The sequence below is a fragment of the Channa argus genome, chromosome 15 (genome assembly GCF_033026475.1).
Source record: "Channa argus isolate prfri chromosome 15, Channa argus male v1.0, whole genome shotgun sequence".
Taxonomy (NCBI): Eukaryota; Metazoa; Chordata; class Actinopteri; order Anabantiformes; family Channidae; genus Channa; species Channa argus.
Window position 1 is genome coordinate 13,424,217 of NC_090211.1, and position 17,321 is coordinate 13,441,537.

Consider the following 17,321-nt stretch of genomic DNA (forward strand, 5'->3'; position numbering starts at 1 on the left):
AGAAATTTGAGGTTACATCTCTGTTTTGTTTTATAAACCTGTGTGTCTGTCAGTAGAGAAGTGTATCTCTACATCCAAAGAATAATTTAAAATGTTTTTTACAGTACATTTTTAAATGTACTGTGAAGATTATATTACTGCCAGTTTGGAAAATTCAACTGCATTAAAGTTCCTCAGTGCTAAAACTGCAATAAAAAAAAAAAAAAAAAAATGACTTGAATAATGATCATTGCCTAGTGCAGTTTGTGGCCCAATGATTTTTGTTTTAAGATGACAACCTAAAATGGGGAAAAGACTAATTTGCCAACTGCCATTTAGAAAAGATGTTTATAATATTATACTGAAAACAGGAAGTTTTTTTTATTGTATATATGAAAATTGGCAATTAAAATAGATTTGTCAGTGTTTGCCTTCATCTTTTCTTTTCACCCTGAAATTTAAAGTACACACGTCTAATTGTCTCCAGACAATCTGATTGATTTCACAACTACACAAACCAAGCATATCAGTTAAGACATGTCATTTCAAACTGGTTTATGCAGCAGACAATAATTCTGTTGGCTGCAGTAAAACATGTATATTTTTCCAAGGCTACGTCTCATTCAGCGACAGCCCCAACCAGCCATATACAGTACGTAGCATGTAGATGCAGCAAACAGTGTTTCTTTAAGATGTAACAAAAATAAAAGCGAAATATCTACCGTGATCTCCTGTTTCTAACTGGCAATTTGAGAAATTAACATTTTCCCAAATTAAGAGTTTGTCATTTGTAAGCAAAAATCCACTGGTCACGAAGTACAAAGAAAACTTCTGTTACAACTGTTACACCTGAAGAGGTTTTACCACCACTTACAGAATACGACCACTGACAACTTGTCTCAGACTTGACTCAGACTGCCTCACCACATATCAATGTCACCTGTTAGGTCAAAGTGCCTCAGATGAGTACTTGGTCATAATTTGCTTCCATGCAGTATTTGGCCATAGTATAAGGTTTATGTTTTAAAAATGTACAGCTTTTAGGTTTTTACCTTCCCTTTAAGTGGCAGCCAAATATGGCACTGAAGTGCATCTGTACTGTTTGGAGCATCTCTGAAAAAGAAATGTGGTGGGATATTATTTCTTTAAGTAATGCCTCCTATTGAATAATATGCTTGCTTTAATTTGTTTCACAATGATTCACATTTGTGTAAAGAAAATTTTTTTGTTACACATTATTTTTCCCAGCGGTGAGTAATTCATCTTCAAGTCTCCACCAAAAATAAATAAATACTCAAATGTTGACCATATTTTGAATAGTATAGGATCATGGTCATTGTACAGTAAACTCCAATTTTACTGCAGCAATGCAAAGCACTATTCGCATTGCAAATTTAATTAATTTTTAATGAAATCAATTTTAGATGTTTTGACAAAAGCAATTTTAAGCTTGAACTGCAATTTTACAAGCAGTTTGAAATTACCTTAAGGTCTTCCTGCTGAGGATTACATACAATAAATGGATCAAGAACATGTAAAAATATATTGCCACATGAAAAGTGACAATTCACGGTTTTGAGAGTTGCATCACTGTTGAATTGCAATGTTGCTGCAACAGCTTGCATTTTGTTTTAGGCATCTGTAAATTTGTCAGAAAAGCGCATGTCTAGAAAAAAAATAAAAATTCAACATGTGTTTTACAGGACTTGTTGATAGATTTACACATTCATCTGCTTTAAACGGCAAACAACTGAATGTCTGGTCTTTCACAGCTGTAGCTCACAGTACAGATGTCGGAGAACAAGGCTAATGTGAACAGCTGGTATTCGGAATACAGACAAACCCATAAATGCTGCTCACTTCAGTTCCATTAAATATCATTTAAGAAATTGTTTCCAAATATATTTCAAAACCCCAGCATAAATGAAACCAAATATAAATACAAAGAAAAATGACAAAGACAAATGTCAAGGAAAGGTATTTATTTTTTAAAAATTGGCCAGTGAATGAGTTAGCTGTGCACATGTGAATGAAACTCTAGTTAATAAATGAATTTTTCACAGCCTGTCTCAAAATGATACATCAGAATAATATACAAAACACAGTTCTGTGGACAAAACTTGGAGCAAGATACTCTGGACATTTCTCATACAGCATCTCACAAAAGATTACAAACCAAGGCTGTAAGGAATGATATCAAATTAAGGATATAATCAGGAGCAGGTTAACTGTAGGAGTTTCTGCTGTGGGTTACTGATTGTGTGCTGCCTGAAGTTTGTTAATAAATCAATGTCATATTGAAATACTGACAATAAGCATTAGAAGGCACAAGAACGTTTGCACAAAACTACAGCAGGGAGTTGGCACTTGATGGTTGACAAGGAAAATATGGGCGAAAACTCTCAACAATCTTAATTTCCTCTTTAAACCCTTTTATGAATAAGAGATAAAGCTTAAAGAGAATATTTAATTCAAGTTGTTTATGTTTTATTGGTGTGTATTTTATATATGATGGGATATGCATCTCTTTTCCAAGGAAATAGCTTACACACACACACACAAATGCATTTTATCCACCTAACACACACAGTGATGCATGTACACGTATATCTGTGTGGTGTCCATCTATGAATGCCGGAGGTCCAGCTGACATGTCAGTCATAGTGTGTGGTGTTATTTTACCCCATTTCCTTTAACCCTAGATCATGACTAATCGCAATTTGCCAAGCATAGCTTTCAGACACCTGTTTTGTCCTGTGCAAGTCTGTTGGTCCTGCTCCATGTTTTTTTTTTCTTTTTCTTTTTTTTTTCTGAAACTTGGAATGGAGATGTTACTGGAAATCTGTCTTCAACGGAATGATATCAAATGCACTGAACTGTCCTTCACTTCATTAGCCTTGTTTTCAGTAAAAGCCAAACAGTACAGTAAATAATCAAACCCACATAACATGTGTTATCTACTTAAAAACAACAAAAAGAAACCTGTAATGCATGAACATAAATACATATAAGACTTTTATGCCAAAATGACACTAAGTTTTATGAGCCATTTAGTTAAGACTAATCCATTGATGCAAATGACCAAATGTGCTGTGATACGGCTCTGTCCACTAACGTAAATTTTACTGCAAATTCACATATCTGGTCCCGTGTATATTTCTCCAATGTATATCTGCGTCTCCGTCCGGTTCACAATAGAATTGCGCCACACAGTTTCTCTCCTACACAACTCAGCGGCGCTCCTTTGCTTTACCTCACGTGCAATCTTAAACTGGAAAGATGGGGGATGTACAGGATGTAGGTGTAGGCAACATGTCCTCATGGAGGAGTTTGGCTCACCAACAACACAATTTGTCTTTTTGTAAAAAGTCTTAAGTGTGTTTTCATTGCAACAATATAATTGTATAAAATCAGCAGGCACTTTTTTCTTTTATTGTTTCATGTTCAAATGGTCACAGGTAGCCTACTGCCTTCCACACACACTTCTCCACCTGCTCCTTTCGTCCTTCATTAGTAGTGCATCGATTTGAATGAGTCTCTAGTATGAACTGACTGTTTCTTGTCTCCTTAAGGTCGAGACAGTGTGGTGTAGACTGGCTGATCCCAGCTCGAGGCAGTGGGGCTGTGAGCAGGAGCCATTGACAAACTATTTAGGATGGGGCTCCCGTACGGTCGCCTAGATGAGTGGAAGTAAGGGTACTGGTAGAGGCTAGAAGGGTAGCCAGAGTAAGGATTGTAATAGTTGGAGCTCTGGAGGTCAGTATAGTCACATTGAGAGCTGGAGAAGGAAGCTGCAGCTGAGGCAGCCGACGTGGCCGAGGTGACACAGGCCTGGCTACTGTAGGAGCCGTAATCTGAGCGTGAAGGTGACCCGTGGGAGTGCTCGCTGTAGTGGCTTGGGCTCAGTTGCTCAGTTTTGATGTGGAGACGGTGCTGGCCCACCTCACTGGCAGAGGGAGAGGAGGCGGACATGGTGCTCTTGCGGCTCCACGCTGACCCGTTGGGACCTGCATGACTGTAGGAAGAAGTGTAAGAGCTGCCGGGTGTTGGAGCCTGCCCGTGGCTGTGGTCTGAGGGCAGGGTGGAGGAGCCTGAGGCGTGGCCATTGAGCGGGAGGTACTGGTCAAACTCGTGCACGTCGAAGGTCTCCATGTTGATGACATCGGTGCTGAGCTCAGAGATGTCTACGTTGCTGAAGTCAATGTTTTGCCTGCTGCTGTCAACAAGACGACGACCTTCGTGCTTCAGATCCTGCTTCACCCCGTGGTGCAGGTCTGTTTTAGGGGTTGTGGGTGGTGTAGGGGGACCATGGGGCTGCCCTGGAAAAAATGTATATCATAAGTAAAGCATGAGGGTTCGTAACTCCAATTACAAAAGGATTTAATCAATTTGCAGCAGTCTAAACATGTAATTTCCCGGAAAATCCCACAAACTAGTTGTTACGTGTGAATGTATTTCACATGTGACAACATACCTGCATGTTCAGGATGGTGGTGTCCATCCGTCATCCCTGCCAGTCCTCCCATCCCTGGTTCAGCTTTATACATGTGATGTGCCAGTTCTGCTCCTGAGTCTGAGTCGCTCTGGCCTGGTTTCACATTCTTTCGCCGCCGAGGCTGGTACTTGTAGTCTGGATGATCTTTTTTGTGCTGAACCCGAAGCCTCTCCGCTTCATCTACAAATGGCCTCTTTTCACTCTCTGAGAGCAGGCTATGTTGGAGGAAAAAAAGTAAAATATATAAAATGTCAACATGTATATGGCTGAACTGAAATGCAATAAAGCTGTTACTTCATTTTCATTGAACTTTTACTCTCAATGGTAGGAAAAAAGTGACACTTTTTTTTCACTTTTGTTTCAGTACTTTAAACTATTTACATTCAAAAAGACAAAGTTTTTTCCTCAATTTAATACATTTTACTTTTCCTTTTAATTGCTGTTGTAAAATAAAAACATTTAAAAATGGATCAGCATATTTTCTTTTTGTCCCAATCTGCTGCCTCACTTATTCTTCAGTGTTAATTTACACGATCTCCCCCTAAACATCTCTATAAAATAAATCTAATGTTTCATTACCGCCACAGTTTTCCCAGTGTCTTGCTCAGCTCGGCGTTGTGCAGGTGTGGATACTGATCCGCCAGCTTTCTGCGGGCCGCTTGCGCCCAGACCATGAACGCATTCATGGGTCTCTTGACGTGAGGTTTGCTCTTCAGGGATCCGTTCCCTCTTACGGGCATGGGTACCAGGGACCAGTCGTATCCTTTAAGTACCTGTGAGACGGCGTCCCGAATGCAAGCTGGAAACCGGTCATCATCCTCGGAGTCCAGTTTCTTGACTAGACTTGTGAGCATCGACCCGTGACCGTCCGAGCCCGTAGGTGAAGACGGGGCGTCGGAGTCGGACTCGTCCTGGGACATGGAGCTGTTTGTGCCCGATGGACTGCAGGGCTGCTCACTAACACACTTGTCATGTTCCTCCGTCATTTTTAGCATAATTTTTTTTCAGCCCCGTGGGGATGAAAACCCGAAAGGGAGCAATAATTTAAAAAAAAAAATACAAAATTTAAAAATGTTACCACTAAACTCAAGAGCAAAACAAAGTGACCAGTGCGCTTTTACGCACGGTTCGCCACGATAAATTCCTTCAGTAATTAAAGTCAGTTGGTGTCCGTTGTTTTCTTTCTGCTTCCCCGTTTGTTTGTCTTCGTTCCTCTTGTTTCCTATGCTGTCAAGGGCGGTGCGATCGTCAAAGTTGTGGTCCACAATGTGAACTGAGAAACTACACGTTACAGAAACTTGAGTTGGAGTTTTAAAATCGACACTCCGCCTGCCTTTTCGGATTGGCTGGAATGAAACACCACTTTCCCCCTATTGGTTCAAGTTCTCATGTGGGCTTTATTATAATAGGGTTTTTTTTGTGTGTTTGTTGTTTTTTTCCTCAGTCGGTGACAATTCTGTTGTATGACACAGTTCAAGATATTCCACCACGAATTCATAATGCTGTTAGAAAATGTAATGCTTTCAAAATATACTCGTATATTTAAAAACATTTTGTTTGATGTACTGACAATAGAAAAATAAATACCTCCAGTCTCTAACTTCAAAATGTAGGAATATGATTATTGCATTATAAGCTGTTAATGCCTACACGGTGGGTATCTTCCTTTTAAATACTTTTTTGTGGATTATTTTATATCATTGTAACAAATTATATTTGAATTTTCAGCTGTGAAGTAAATGTGTCAAATGCCTATATATATATATATATATATATATATATATATATATATATATATATAAATTTTTTCTAAAGTTTAATTCTTAGTTCGGTATGAGCCCCAAAATTAACTTGTATCCACTAAAAAGAGAGAGAAAGCGGAGTGTGAAGTCATTGACACTCCCAAAAAAAAAACAATAGTGTGGAATATTAGCACTCTCAAATATCAGCTATTGGTTTGTGACACATCAAAGTTAGACAAACTATAGTACTGCAAACTATAGAAGATGAATAATTGTCTGACAGGCCTCGCAACCCCAACCTGAAAGGCCAGCATGAGCCCAATTACTGCTTTAATTAAGATTCCAACTTTATAGGAGGAAATACATTTTTTCTGTTTGTGGACCATAAGTTGCTTTTTATGACCCTGAAGATATAAAGAGCAGAATAGATAAGAGGGTAGATTGAGTCACTGCCTTTGTTAATGGTGTCTTTGTGTTCATGTATTGTGGGATGATTTTTATCACTGGCCTCCCCATGAAAAGACAAGGTATGATTGTGCTGGATGGCAGTTTGCTTTGCTCTATGCACACTACAGGTGGCTGAAAGAAGAAGAGTTTGTACGGTGGACTAAATGAAACTAGGGGTTGTACAACAACCTTTTCTGTGCAAGAGGTTCCATAGAAAGGTAAGATATTTGCATTGTCTTTTTCTTTGCCTGACAATAGGTTTGACACAACAAAAGGCTTGAATTTCCATACATAATATTTAATGTAAAAGTGTTGTGTCTAATGTAATTATAGAAGCACTTGTTTCAGTTTGTGTTATTCAAGTATAAAATGAAAGTTCTCACTTGTTCAGCCCTCCTTTCTGGTAGATGCTGTGAATATGCTCAGACGGGTCAAGTTGGCTGTGTGTGCGTGCTTGCATGTTGCGTGCGCTTGTGGGGGTGTGTATGTAACAGAAAGAGGGAGAGAGTGAGAACAGACAAACAGGATAGCGAATAGCTGTCAAACATGACAGTCTCTGCCTTCATTCTTGTTCTGCTCCACACATGGAAAAGTATTATCACGTATGTGCTTTGAAGCTGTATGTTTCACCATATACCACTCAGATATGTAGAATTGTAGAGCTTTTCACACGTGTGTGTGAACACACATGACAAATCTTAATACTTCTGACTAAATACTACTACCATCTAAATACTGGAAGAGATATTAGTCATTGCATGTAAGTTATGGGAATAACTACATTCATCTGTGGCTTGTTGTGACATAAGGCTACAGTACGTGTTATTTTTGATAAACTAGAAAACAAGAACAAGCCTCAATTAAGACATAATTTATCAATTTGCTGTAACATGCAAAAGACATAATTCCATTCACTTTCACATAAATAAAATTAATTATCTGATCCTTTTTAAGATTCCCTTTGGATTGGATTTGCAATTAAGGCTCTGTGTTTATGTCACATTTAATCCTGAAAATCCCTCCTCTCAATCACTATTGAAACAGAATAAACTGTTCCCTGGCTCAACTCCTGTCTCCCTAGCAAATTGCTTAGAAATGTGTTTGTCAGGTCTGAGGTATCCTGACGATAGACAGACAAACCCATGACTGAATCAAACCAGTTTGTCTTAGTTCAAAAGTTGCTTCATTTAGTTAGTATTTATTGAGAACCTCATTTCAGGTTTGAAACAGATTGTAAGACAAATCTGAATGATAGCATGTGTGACAACTGCTGTCCAGTCCTGCTAAGCTCTGGGGCTGTCTTGCTTTCTGGGCAGAGGGAGAGAGAGACATAGGGCGAACGAGACGATGAAACAGACTCCAGCCTTCCCCTTTCATGCCTCCCTGTATTGTGGGGAGAAACTCTGGCTAGAGTTTGTGGGCTCTGGGCTTTTGATTAGAAAAGGAAGGCGCAACAGAGGTAACCGCGCATGAACCATAACTGTCCCAAAGAGTCGAGGAAGGTTTTAATTTTACTATTTTTGTGAGCTTCATCTCAAAGGAAAGAACCGGATTAAAAAAAAAAAAAAAACATTTCAGGGCATTAGCAGAGCATGTTAGCCTGTTCCTCCAGGGCCTTGGTCACTTCTTCCCTACATGTAAATTATACTCTCTGGCATCTAATGTGCATACAAAATTAAATTACGCAGTCACCCACAGGAATTTTGCCCCCTTTAGTCTAAGCTTCTGTGTTTTGATACACTTAGGCACATTTTCTTTCACTCTAGTCAAGTTATTTGAAGAGATATGTTCAGCGGTTAATTTGCTATAAATTGCCACAGTGTTTGATGTGTGATGATGTGAACATGATGAGTTCCTCAGAGTCATCATGTTTATAAACCTTCTTTGGGTCATTTTCTGGCATGCATTTGACATAATACTGTATGTTGACCATATATGCTGTATAATATTTAAGCACCTATTTTCTGCGTTATGTATACATCATGCACAATAAGAATCCTTGGAGAATTCATACAAAATTTTCCACATGAGGAACAACTGTGGAAAGCAATGTCTCTGCAGTCACCACAGAGCCCTAACCCTAACCCAAACAGCCGGCCCTCATTCTGTTAAATAATCTCTCTGATTGCACACTGAGTCAGTGTAAACTTAGTGAACTGGGGAGACTGGCATGCCCTCTCTCTCACCCACACGATCCCAACCGCTGCTTAACCACATGTGGAACAAGCTCCTGGGCTGCTAACAAGCTATATTTCACTCCTGCACCACATCAACTAGACCACTTCTATCTTTGGTTTCACACGCTCCGAAAGAAAGTAATTAGTGCAAAATTTACAGTTGCAGCAAATGCAGCCGGGAGGTAAAGGACAGGTTATTGATAGTGAAGAAAATGAAAATTATGCCTGGATCTAGACCATGTCATGTAAAGCATGGTGAAGTTATGAGACCTGGTATTGTTGCATTTATAGTTTCAGAGGTTTTTTTTTAAGCAGGTTCACACAAATTTAGGCAATGGTGATGGATGTGCCTATCCCTCCTCACTGTTCCATATTCCCTAGTCCCAGCCCCCTGTAGAACCTGAATGGTGGATGTTTTCCATTTTGGTCTGTGGCATAATGTATTTTCCAGGTTGTCTACTTAGTAAGGTCGAGGACCCGGAGATGTTTGGCTTCACTGGTTATAATCACAGTTCAAGCCCCATGACAGCTGCTGTGTGTTAGGACCTCCCATTGACCCCTGACCCCACACTATCTTAAATTCATTCTATTAAACACCATAATGAGTGGTTTACTGGACCAATTGCAGGTTTTATTTAAACCTATTAGTGGAGGCAGAGTGGTGGCAGTGGGGAAGGGTTCCATGGTGAGGAGGGAAAGTAGGAGGCTTGAATGGATCGAAGGGGGAATGTTTGAAACTGAAGGAAACAATTAGCCCAAAACATCTCAGGGTGTGTTTGGCCTTCAGCCACACTCATGTCAGGAGTATAAAAAAAGCTCAAGTATTTCCAGATATTTGCTCTTTTCTCTCTGACACATAACTGTTCTGAAAGACAGCGCTTTGCTGTGATAGTTCTGCATGTTCGTATGAATTAAAGCTTATGGACAGAGACATTTTTGGAAGCAGTTGTAGTGGCAGGTCGGAAAGTCAGTTCATCATCACTAGTTTCCCACAGGCTTTTCTGTAAATCTTTGGTCTGGCAACTGTCACTAGGTATCTTGGTTGTGTAGTGACTCCCATGAGAACACATGCAAGAACACTTTGTGTAGATTTGTAAAGTGCTGTTTAGCTATTGATACAAACTTTCTGTTTGAATGTTGACTAAAGATAAAGCTCATAGCATATTATTGGTGAACAGATTGACAAACTTCAGTTCAATCTTCCAAGTACATTCTTGTTTTTTTTTTCTCCTTACATAATGGTGTAAATGCTAAGATATTCTGCAGGAATGACACTTCCCATGGTGTATCTTGTCTCTGAATTGTCCCAAGAGGAGCGTGGGTGTATGTGGGTTCTTTTTTTTTTTAGACTTTCTGATCTACACCCCCTCTTTCTGTCTTTCTTCCCTCTCATCTTCACAGCACATGTTCTGAATAAAACTTGTGGTGCACTCAGTCTTCCACATTGTCTACTTTTTGATCCTTGATTCTCATAAATCATATCTCTAATTTGCCTGTGAATTAGATGGTGCAGGACATGTAGACATTAAGGACAGAGCTCAGAGGCGGCGAGAGAACAGAGAGCCCACCCCTTTACTTACGGGAAATGGGAGGCTGCTCCACAAAAGCTACACTATTTTAGAGGACTTATCTGGCTGTGGGGACTTTGCCACACAGTGCTAAGATTGCTGTGGCGCTTTGTTTTTATTTACAGATAATTAAAACAAGAATAAAAAGCTATTTGCACTGTTCAGCTTAATGTCACTTTAATGAGAACAAGAACTGTGCATGTGCATACGCATGCTTACGCAAACAAGTGCACAGAATGAAGCCTAAATCTCTTGTGTCCAATTGATATATTACAGTATGATTTATGAGCTACTAAAGTGATTATTGGTGAAGTGGATCAAATTCTCCAATTAGTCTTTCAGGGTACTAGCCAAGACATTCAGTGTTTATGAGCAGCAGTTAGTCTGTGTCTCCAGTCTGTCTGTAACCTCAAGTAGAAACACTACACTAAGAAACATAAGCACACCTGCTGCTAACCGCATGCAGAGAATGTTGCGATTATATTAATGTATGTTGCAATTTTTTATATGATGTTACAGCTCTGAAATCAGTTTACATGGGTTGTGAGTAATTTACTGCATGACTGGAAGCTAGTCTGATAGTTGCTTATTCTCTTCGTTGATGATTGTAAAAACAGTCCCCATTAATCACCAAGTAATACAATGCTATAGCTTGTGGATGGGAAGAAGGAGGTGAATGTTTAAATGTGCAGAAATATACTGGAGAGCCTTTCATACTTGCAATCCATAGTCGGCACGGATCTTTGTTCCTCGATTAACACCTGTCAGTGTCTGCATTACTGACCAGCATTGCAACATTGTCCAGAGATTATCACCATGCGCGGACACCATCACACTGTTGGTGCTGTCTTAAAGTTGCTGAGGAGAATACAAAAAAATACGCTTTATTACTCAAGTGTGCTGGGGCACACAAGAAGTTTGCTTTAGGTCATTGGTTCCTCTCAAGGACAATACATGTTAAATACTAAACAAAATACAGACTGTATAAGAGTGACAAAGAAGATCCAGGGTCGGGCACAAATATAGTAAAAGATTGGTGGGATTACTTTTTCTGTGGTATCGGAGATAATAATGTGAAATTCAGTAAAAAAAGTTTATCCAGTTCTTGACAGGATTACTTTCTAATGGTAATGTGTGAATGATTGATGTAATAAAAATAGCCACAAGCAGGGCCATGTTGACTGACTTTGTTCCTTGTTCTGGTTTGACTTGATAATTCATGGCATGCTTAATCCATAGCATGCTGTATGGGTTTCTCTACCAACTGCACCACACACATACTGTAACTTGCCTCAGGCAGGGAAAAAAGGAAGCACTCGCTAACCGTTTTCACTGGTTGTAGGTGCAGGGTATTTCCTGAACTTCACTATTTCCAACTGTTTGCCTGACTACTGTAGACATGCAAAGCAACAAAATGAAAAGAGTGTAGGTTTTGGTTGATGTATTCAAAGGTGAGTAGCAAACACTAACTGAACCTGTCAGTAAGCTTGAACATGGATCTACATTAAAATGGAAACTGGTTATTTGTGTATTAGTTTGTCGTGTGGGCTTTTGGCCACAGCCTTTTGTTGGTGTGCAGCTACAGGTCACATTGTGTGGGAGTCAAGGTCTCCAAGGCCACTTCCTGTTCCATTTAAAGAGGTGCAGAGCTCTGGCTGGAAACAAAAGACTACATGGATGCACTTGTAGCATGGAGGATATAAAGAGTCTTTTCAGTGGACCACAAAATCTAACCTTTTCATTCGCTGTGGAATTTAACTTTCCCCAGAAGTTTATTGCTTTGAAAATGCAGTGCCCCCCTCCACCTTCTGCATTGTATTCAGTCTAATTCTGACTAGATGAATTGCTCAGATAAGTGATTTGTTTCTTCTACTCAGTAACTGGCAATAACTGCAGAAATTACAGTGCTGCATAAAGAGACTTGCATCATCTTATTTGACAGGATGAGCTTTGGTCAAGTTAAGAGAGTTCAACCTCTACTGACTGGTGACTCTGTTCAACTTTGAAGACTTTCAGTGTGTAGATGAAATTTCATATCTGCTGACGATGGTCAAATCAACAACATTTGAGTCCACTCACCACACTCACCTTGGATTAGGTTGCTCTGGTTTTGTTTGTGTGAGTGTGTCTCAGTTCTCTTTGCCCGCTTGTTTTCATTCAGTCACTTCCACCTTTCATGGCTGCTTTAAGTAAGAGTGTGTTTCCATTTCCACCAAACCTTTTTTTTAAGTCAACTTTTTTTATTCTTTTTTTTTAGCTCCAGTAAATTAAAGGGATATCATTAAAGACCCCCACCTACCTTTTGTGACAACTAATGGCGGGTTTATAGACTGAATCCTGAACTGGTCCCTTAATTAACAAGATGCTCATGATGCTCTGAAAAACAACTTTCACGGATTACATGAAGTATGCACGTTCATTGGTTTACTTGCCTGATTGTTTCATTTTCACCTGAATTCATCATCTATCATTTTGCAACAAAATGGTAAAGTAAAATAGCATTGTCCTCTTAATTGGAGTAATTGAAAAAAGTGCATATACACGTGTAGTGAATATGCAAATTATTGTTTGCGTTGGCATTTATGCAGCATAGATTATTTTAGTAGCTTTTGAGTCACACACATGACTTCACATGCTTTTGGATAAATTGGCAACAAATTTGATATATTGTGGCAGTTAAGTTAGCTGAGGTAGTTGGCCTCCTAATGATGTGTCCTTTCCTTTGCCACCAGTGAGTCTGGGATCAGACCACAGGGACCGATAGCTGGAGACAGAACGGGGGGAACGGGGTCTTATTTAGGGGGTTTAAATTGTACAGACCCAGAATTGTGGCCTATTAGATGAAGCCTTGCTTTTGCCATGTGAAGCGTGCAGTGCAAAGTGACATTTACTGTATGACAATGCATATTGCAGAGGTGTGTGATCTATTGCAAGTGAGAGCACCAAGGGGAAATTTTGATCATGGGAAACAAATTGCCACACACCTCAGCTCTGGTGATTTTCTCTCTGTGAGGCAGCTTGTAGCTTTCTCTCTCTCTCTTTTTTGGCTATGTATTTGCAAAAATGCTTTGCATACACCCTCTTAAATTGCCTATTTAAATAATATTCACTTATCAAACCATGAGGTCTGCTTTTGCATTCATACATGTGCATAGGTGAGTGTACAGTTAGTTTGTGTGAGGGGAATATTTTTATTTTTGATTGAATTTTTTTTGCCAGCAAAGCATACCTCTAAAAGTGCCTGCTACTATATGTACTCGCTTTTACTCGGATATAGTGTGATGTTCCAGTAAAACTGGTGCACAGCAAGCAGAACAGTTACTGTCCTTTTCCTCTTTCTGTCTTCACTGTCCATCTTCCCTTTTTCCTTCCTCTCTCCTCTTCTGGTTGCAGTTGTATTTGTGCGCCTTGGGAAGATTACAAAGAGGAGCTTTGTGAAGGGATGCAGCTGCTGAAATCCGACTAGATCCAGCTGAAGAGAGAAGGGAGCAGGTGGGTCAACAACGCCACCCTGCCGTTCCCAGAATATCAGGCTGCAGAGCTGTGCTTCCCTCCCTCCCCCACCCACACACACACATGCACACACATCCTCAGTGCACCCCACTACCACACCACAGCACACACAAACAAACATTCTACCATGTCAAAATACAAACAGAGTTACTCCCACAAAACAGCAATACAGCAATACGCACATGTCAAAGGACTGCTTCAGTGGAAATACTGCCCACTCAATAAGTGTGCATCACTGGAATCATCCATGCAGTGGGAGAATATTGGCAGAAAGTTAGAAAAAGCAACACAAATAATTACAACAACACACATAGTCCCAAGTAAAGCCTCTCTGAGGTCATCCGCGGATAAAACATTGTGCCTTTGTACTCTTATTTAGTTATTTCATTAACAGCAATAATAACAAGGGCAGTCAAAGTGCTGCCGAAAGCAGAGGAAGATCCTGTCAGCTCTGTGAAGTTGAGATGTTAACGGGTCAGTGTTCTGCCAAAATGGATGTTGGATTTCTGCATTGCAATAGGGGCATTGGTAAGATGACCCTCATCCGGCTTTGTGCTGCTCAAAAAGCGGTGGTGGGAGATGGAAAGGGGAAGGGAATGAAAGAGATGAGAGGAAGTCAAGCAAGAGAGTGTTCTTGTTCTTGTTGAGGTGGATCAGATGTCACATCTTCTCTGCAGGGGACATGATGCTCAACCTAGGGGACACAATGTATATAATCACATAATATTCAGAAGAGAGAAAGGACGGGAGTCTGTCAACACACTGAAGTAGTATTGAAGTTGAAATATTAAAAACGATGTTCCTGCTTTTCTTTATCATATCCCTCTTTACTCTTAATCAGTTCCGGCTCCAGACGAGCTCTTTTTGTTTTGTTTTGTTTTTTCCTCACATGTGCGTTCTCTATGGAAACACCAACCAAAATATGGCAGAATATTTTGTATGAACTTTGCATATGTTTTCTCTTTGCCGTCGTGTTCCATAAACAAGCTTTTTGATGATCATAAAAGCAATATGCTAATGGGATGCGAAGGAGTTGGGTAGTAAGAAAAGCTGTGGGCTTTGTGAACTGTTCCTCAGCTTTATAAGACGTGTCGCTTACTGAAGTCTCCCTGTATCCTTAATGAGAATTTTGACGCACATCAGTCCCTCCCCCACACCACAGCACACCCATTACTTTACTGTGAGCAATAATTCAGCCGCAGTGATAATCAGTCCTTCTGTCTCTCCCTGAAAATGCTTGAATCTCATTTCATATATAAGCAGTATGCCCCACAGGGCTGTACCCTGAAAGAGCCCACTGTCCAAGACACTTAGTATTCCTGCCTAGACATTGCTACTTGCAGACATCCCAAACACTTCTGCGAGCGTGTGAGCAACAATAACTATGATCTCTGACACTCACTTTGCTTTTTCTCATGTTTTTCAAAGTCAAAAATAAACAAAGTGATTTTTATTGACAATATTTCATCAGAATCCTCCATTTGTTGTCCATTCATTCATTTCTGAATGAATTCAACTCTTTTTATACCTCAGACTGGCTGTAGCTTTGTAGAGACAAAGTTCGGTAGCATCAGCTTCATCGCAGCACTGTCCTTCACACCTCGCAGTCTTCTCTCAGACAGACTCGCTGCTTCTTGCAGCTGAAGGGAAAACAAAGCCTCCACATTTCCCGCAGTGCTCCAGGTTATTATTTTCTTATCTTTCACCTTTGCTCATTCGATAGTAAGAACAACACATTCTGGATTCCTCACTTGCTCAGATTTCAGTTTGAGTAGAAGTGTGAGAGAGATCATCATTAGAAGTTAGATTTCTGAGAGCAAAGACTTCCAGCCATCTGGAGCTCCCATCTCTCCACATGTTTTAGAGTGTGGGAAGCTGCAAGAACGTGTCACTGGTCTATATCAAATCACTAAATATTTCATCAACTCTGTGCTCACTCGTGGGAGTGTGGAAGTTATTGTTTGAGTGGTTTTCCCTTTTTATTTCTTGTGGCCAATTACTATGCCATTACTGTCATTTACATTCATTTACATCAGTTTATTTGTCATGTTAAATTTGTCTAAGCACTGCAGTCTTGATCTGAAGCATGTTTCCTAAATTTGACAAAACAAAGCCATATGCTGTTTATATGGCACCGATCAGCTGCTTTTGGTGGCACTTTGTCATATTAATCAACTCTGGACAACTGAAGATGCACCACCACTCACCTCTCTTCCATATCTTCACTGTGCGAGTAATGGCCTCCACATTGCCTAGTGAAACGTCATGCTTGATTGCCGCCATTCTCACATCTGCTTCCTGGAACAGCGACGGGGAAGTCTCCAAAGAGGTCCCAGTGGAGTGTGGGGCATGTGTGCTCACATATGAGGCGAGAGTTTTAGACAGGGGCTTGCCGGCGTGGTTTATTTTCAAAGGGTAGTGCTGAGGATGTGTTGAGAGGTTGAGGAGTTGAGAGAGCTCTCTGCACTCCGGTTTGGGTTTCACCTCCCTGGGACACAGCTGGGGGTTTGGGGTTAGGAGCTGGGAGAGGAGGTCCACAAGGATTTTGTGTTTAAACAACAGCACAAACAAGGCAATTTTATTTTTCTTTGTGTATTTGCATCTGTGTATGAAGAGTCAGAAACTGTTCAGTCCTGTAGAAAATGCTAAGTTCTTGTAATATTTAAAAGAAATGGTTAACTAATTCTACATCCCTTTGCTGGGGGGGGCATGCAAACAACCAAACTGAACTCCATCAGAACAGGGAAGTAAAACATCTATGCCAGTCTCAGCTAACTGTCATATCTACACCATTAATTTCCCTATTTTTCAGCAGCCACAGTAACATGTGTAGCGATAGGCATCGTTCCAAGTTCACCACTTTGCATTGAAAAAATGCACACAGACAAACTGAACTTATTTGGTTATTCAAAGCTTCCACTCTTTCTTTTCTGGCTTACATCACATACACATACAACACATTTTGCAGCTGTCGCAGCAAACTGGGAAGTTTTGAATGCAAAATAAGATGCAAAAGTGAGAATTTGCATCTACAGCAGTTTCTACCAAGGCATCAGAGGCACACATGCTTTTGTGTATTAGTGTGAATATAGGTTCTTAAATTTATAAGTTCGAGCCATAATATAATTTAATGCGGGGCGTTTGAGTATTCAAAGTGCCACATGCATGTAGAGCAGTTCTGAACAACTGAAGCATTTCCTGGACTTAAACTGTATGTATATTGTTTTCAGGTAGAAATGTTCGTGCAGGCGTTAAGTGCATGAGGGCTATGTATGTAAAACTCTCATCAACTCAAGCAAATCTACTCCCAGCAACAGGTTCAGAATTATTTTTAGGGTTGTCTATTAAAATATCCAGCCTTTGATGTCCTAGTCACTTTTGAAACTCAAGCAATTTTAGC

At 40.1% G+C, this 17,321-nt stretch overlaps 1 protein-coding gene across 1 annotated transcript; it reads right to left on the bottom strand.

Moving 5' to 3' along the window:
- Nucleotides 1-1,946: 1,946 nt before the first annotated feature.
- On the bottom strand, nucleotides 1,947-5,762 carry LOC137100238 (transcription factor Sox-8). Its single transcript, XM_067477914.1, has 3 exons — nucleotides 5,054-5,762; nucleotides 4,454-4,689; nucleotides 1,947-4,298 (listed from the first exon to the last, which is right to left on the bottom strand). The coding sequence occupies exons 1-3, from the start codon at nucleotides 5,467-5,469 to the stop codon at nucleotides 3,547-3,549; spliced, it is 1,404 nt and encodes a 467-aa protein (XP_067334015.1). The 5' UTR covers nucleotides 5,470-5,762; the 3' UTR covers nucleotides 1,947-3,546.
- Between the last annotated feature and the right edge of the window lie 11,559 nt (nucleotides 5,763-17,321).

What these genes read in the sequence shown, in the direction of transcription:
- LOC137100238 (XM_067477914.1), bottom strand. Translation starts at nt 5,469, where the DNA reads ATGCTAAAAATGACGGAGGAACATGACAAGTGTGTTAGTGAGCAGCCC. An exon ending in ACACTGGGAAAACTGTGGCG is followed by an intron (nt 4,690 to 5,053) that starts GTAATGAAACAT and finishes CCTCCAACATAG; the next exon opens with CCTGCTCTCAGAGAGTGAAA. An exon ending in CCACCATCCTGAACATGCAG is followed by an intron (nt 4,299 to 4,453) that starts GTATGTTGTCAC and finishes CATTTTTTCCAG; the next exon opens with GGCAGCCCCATGGTCCCCCT.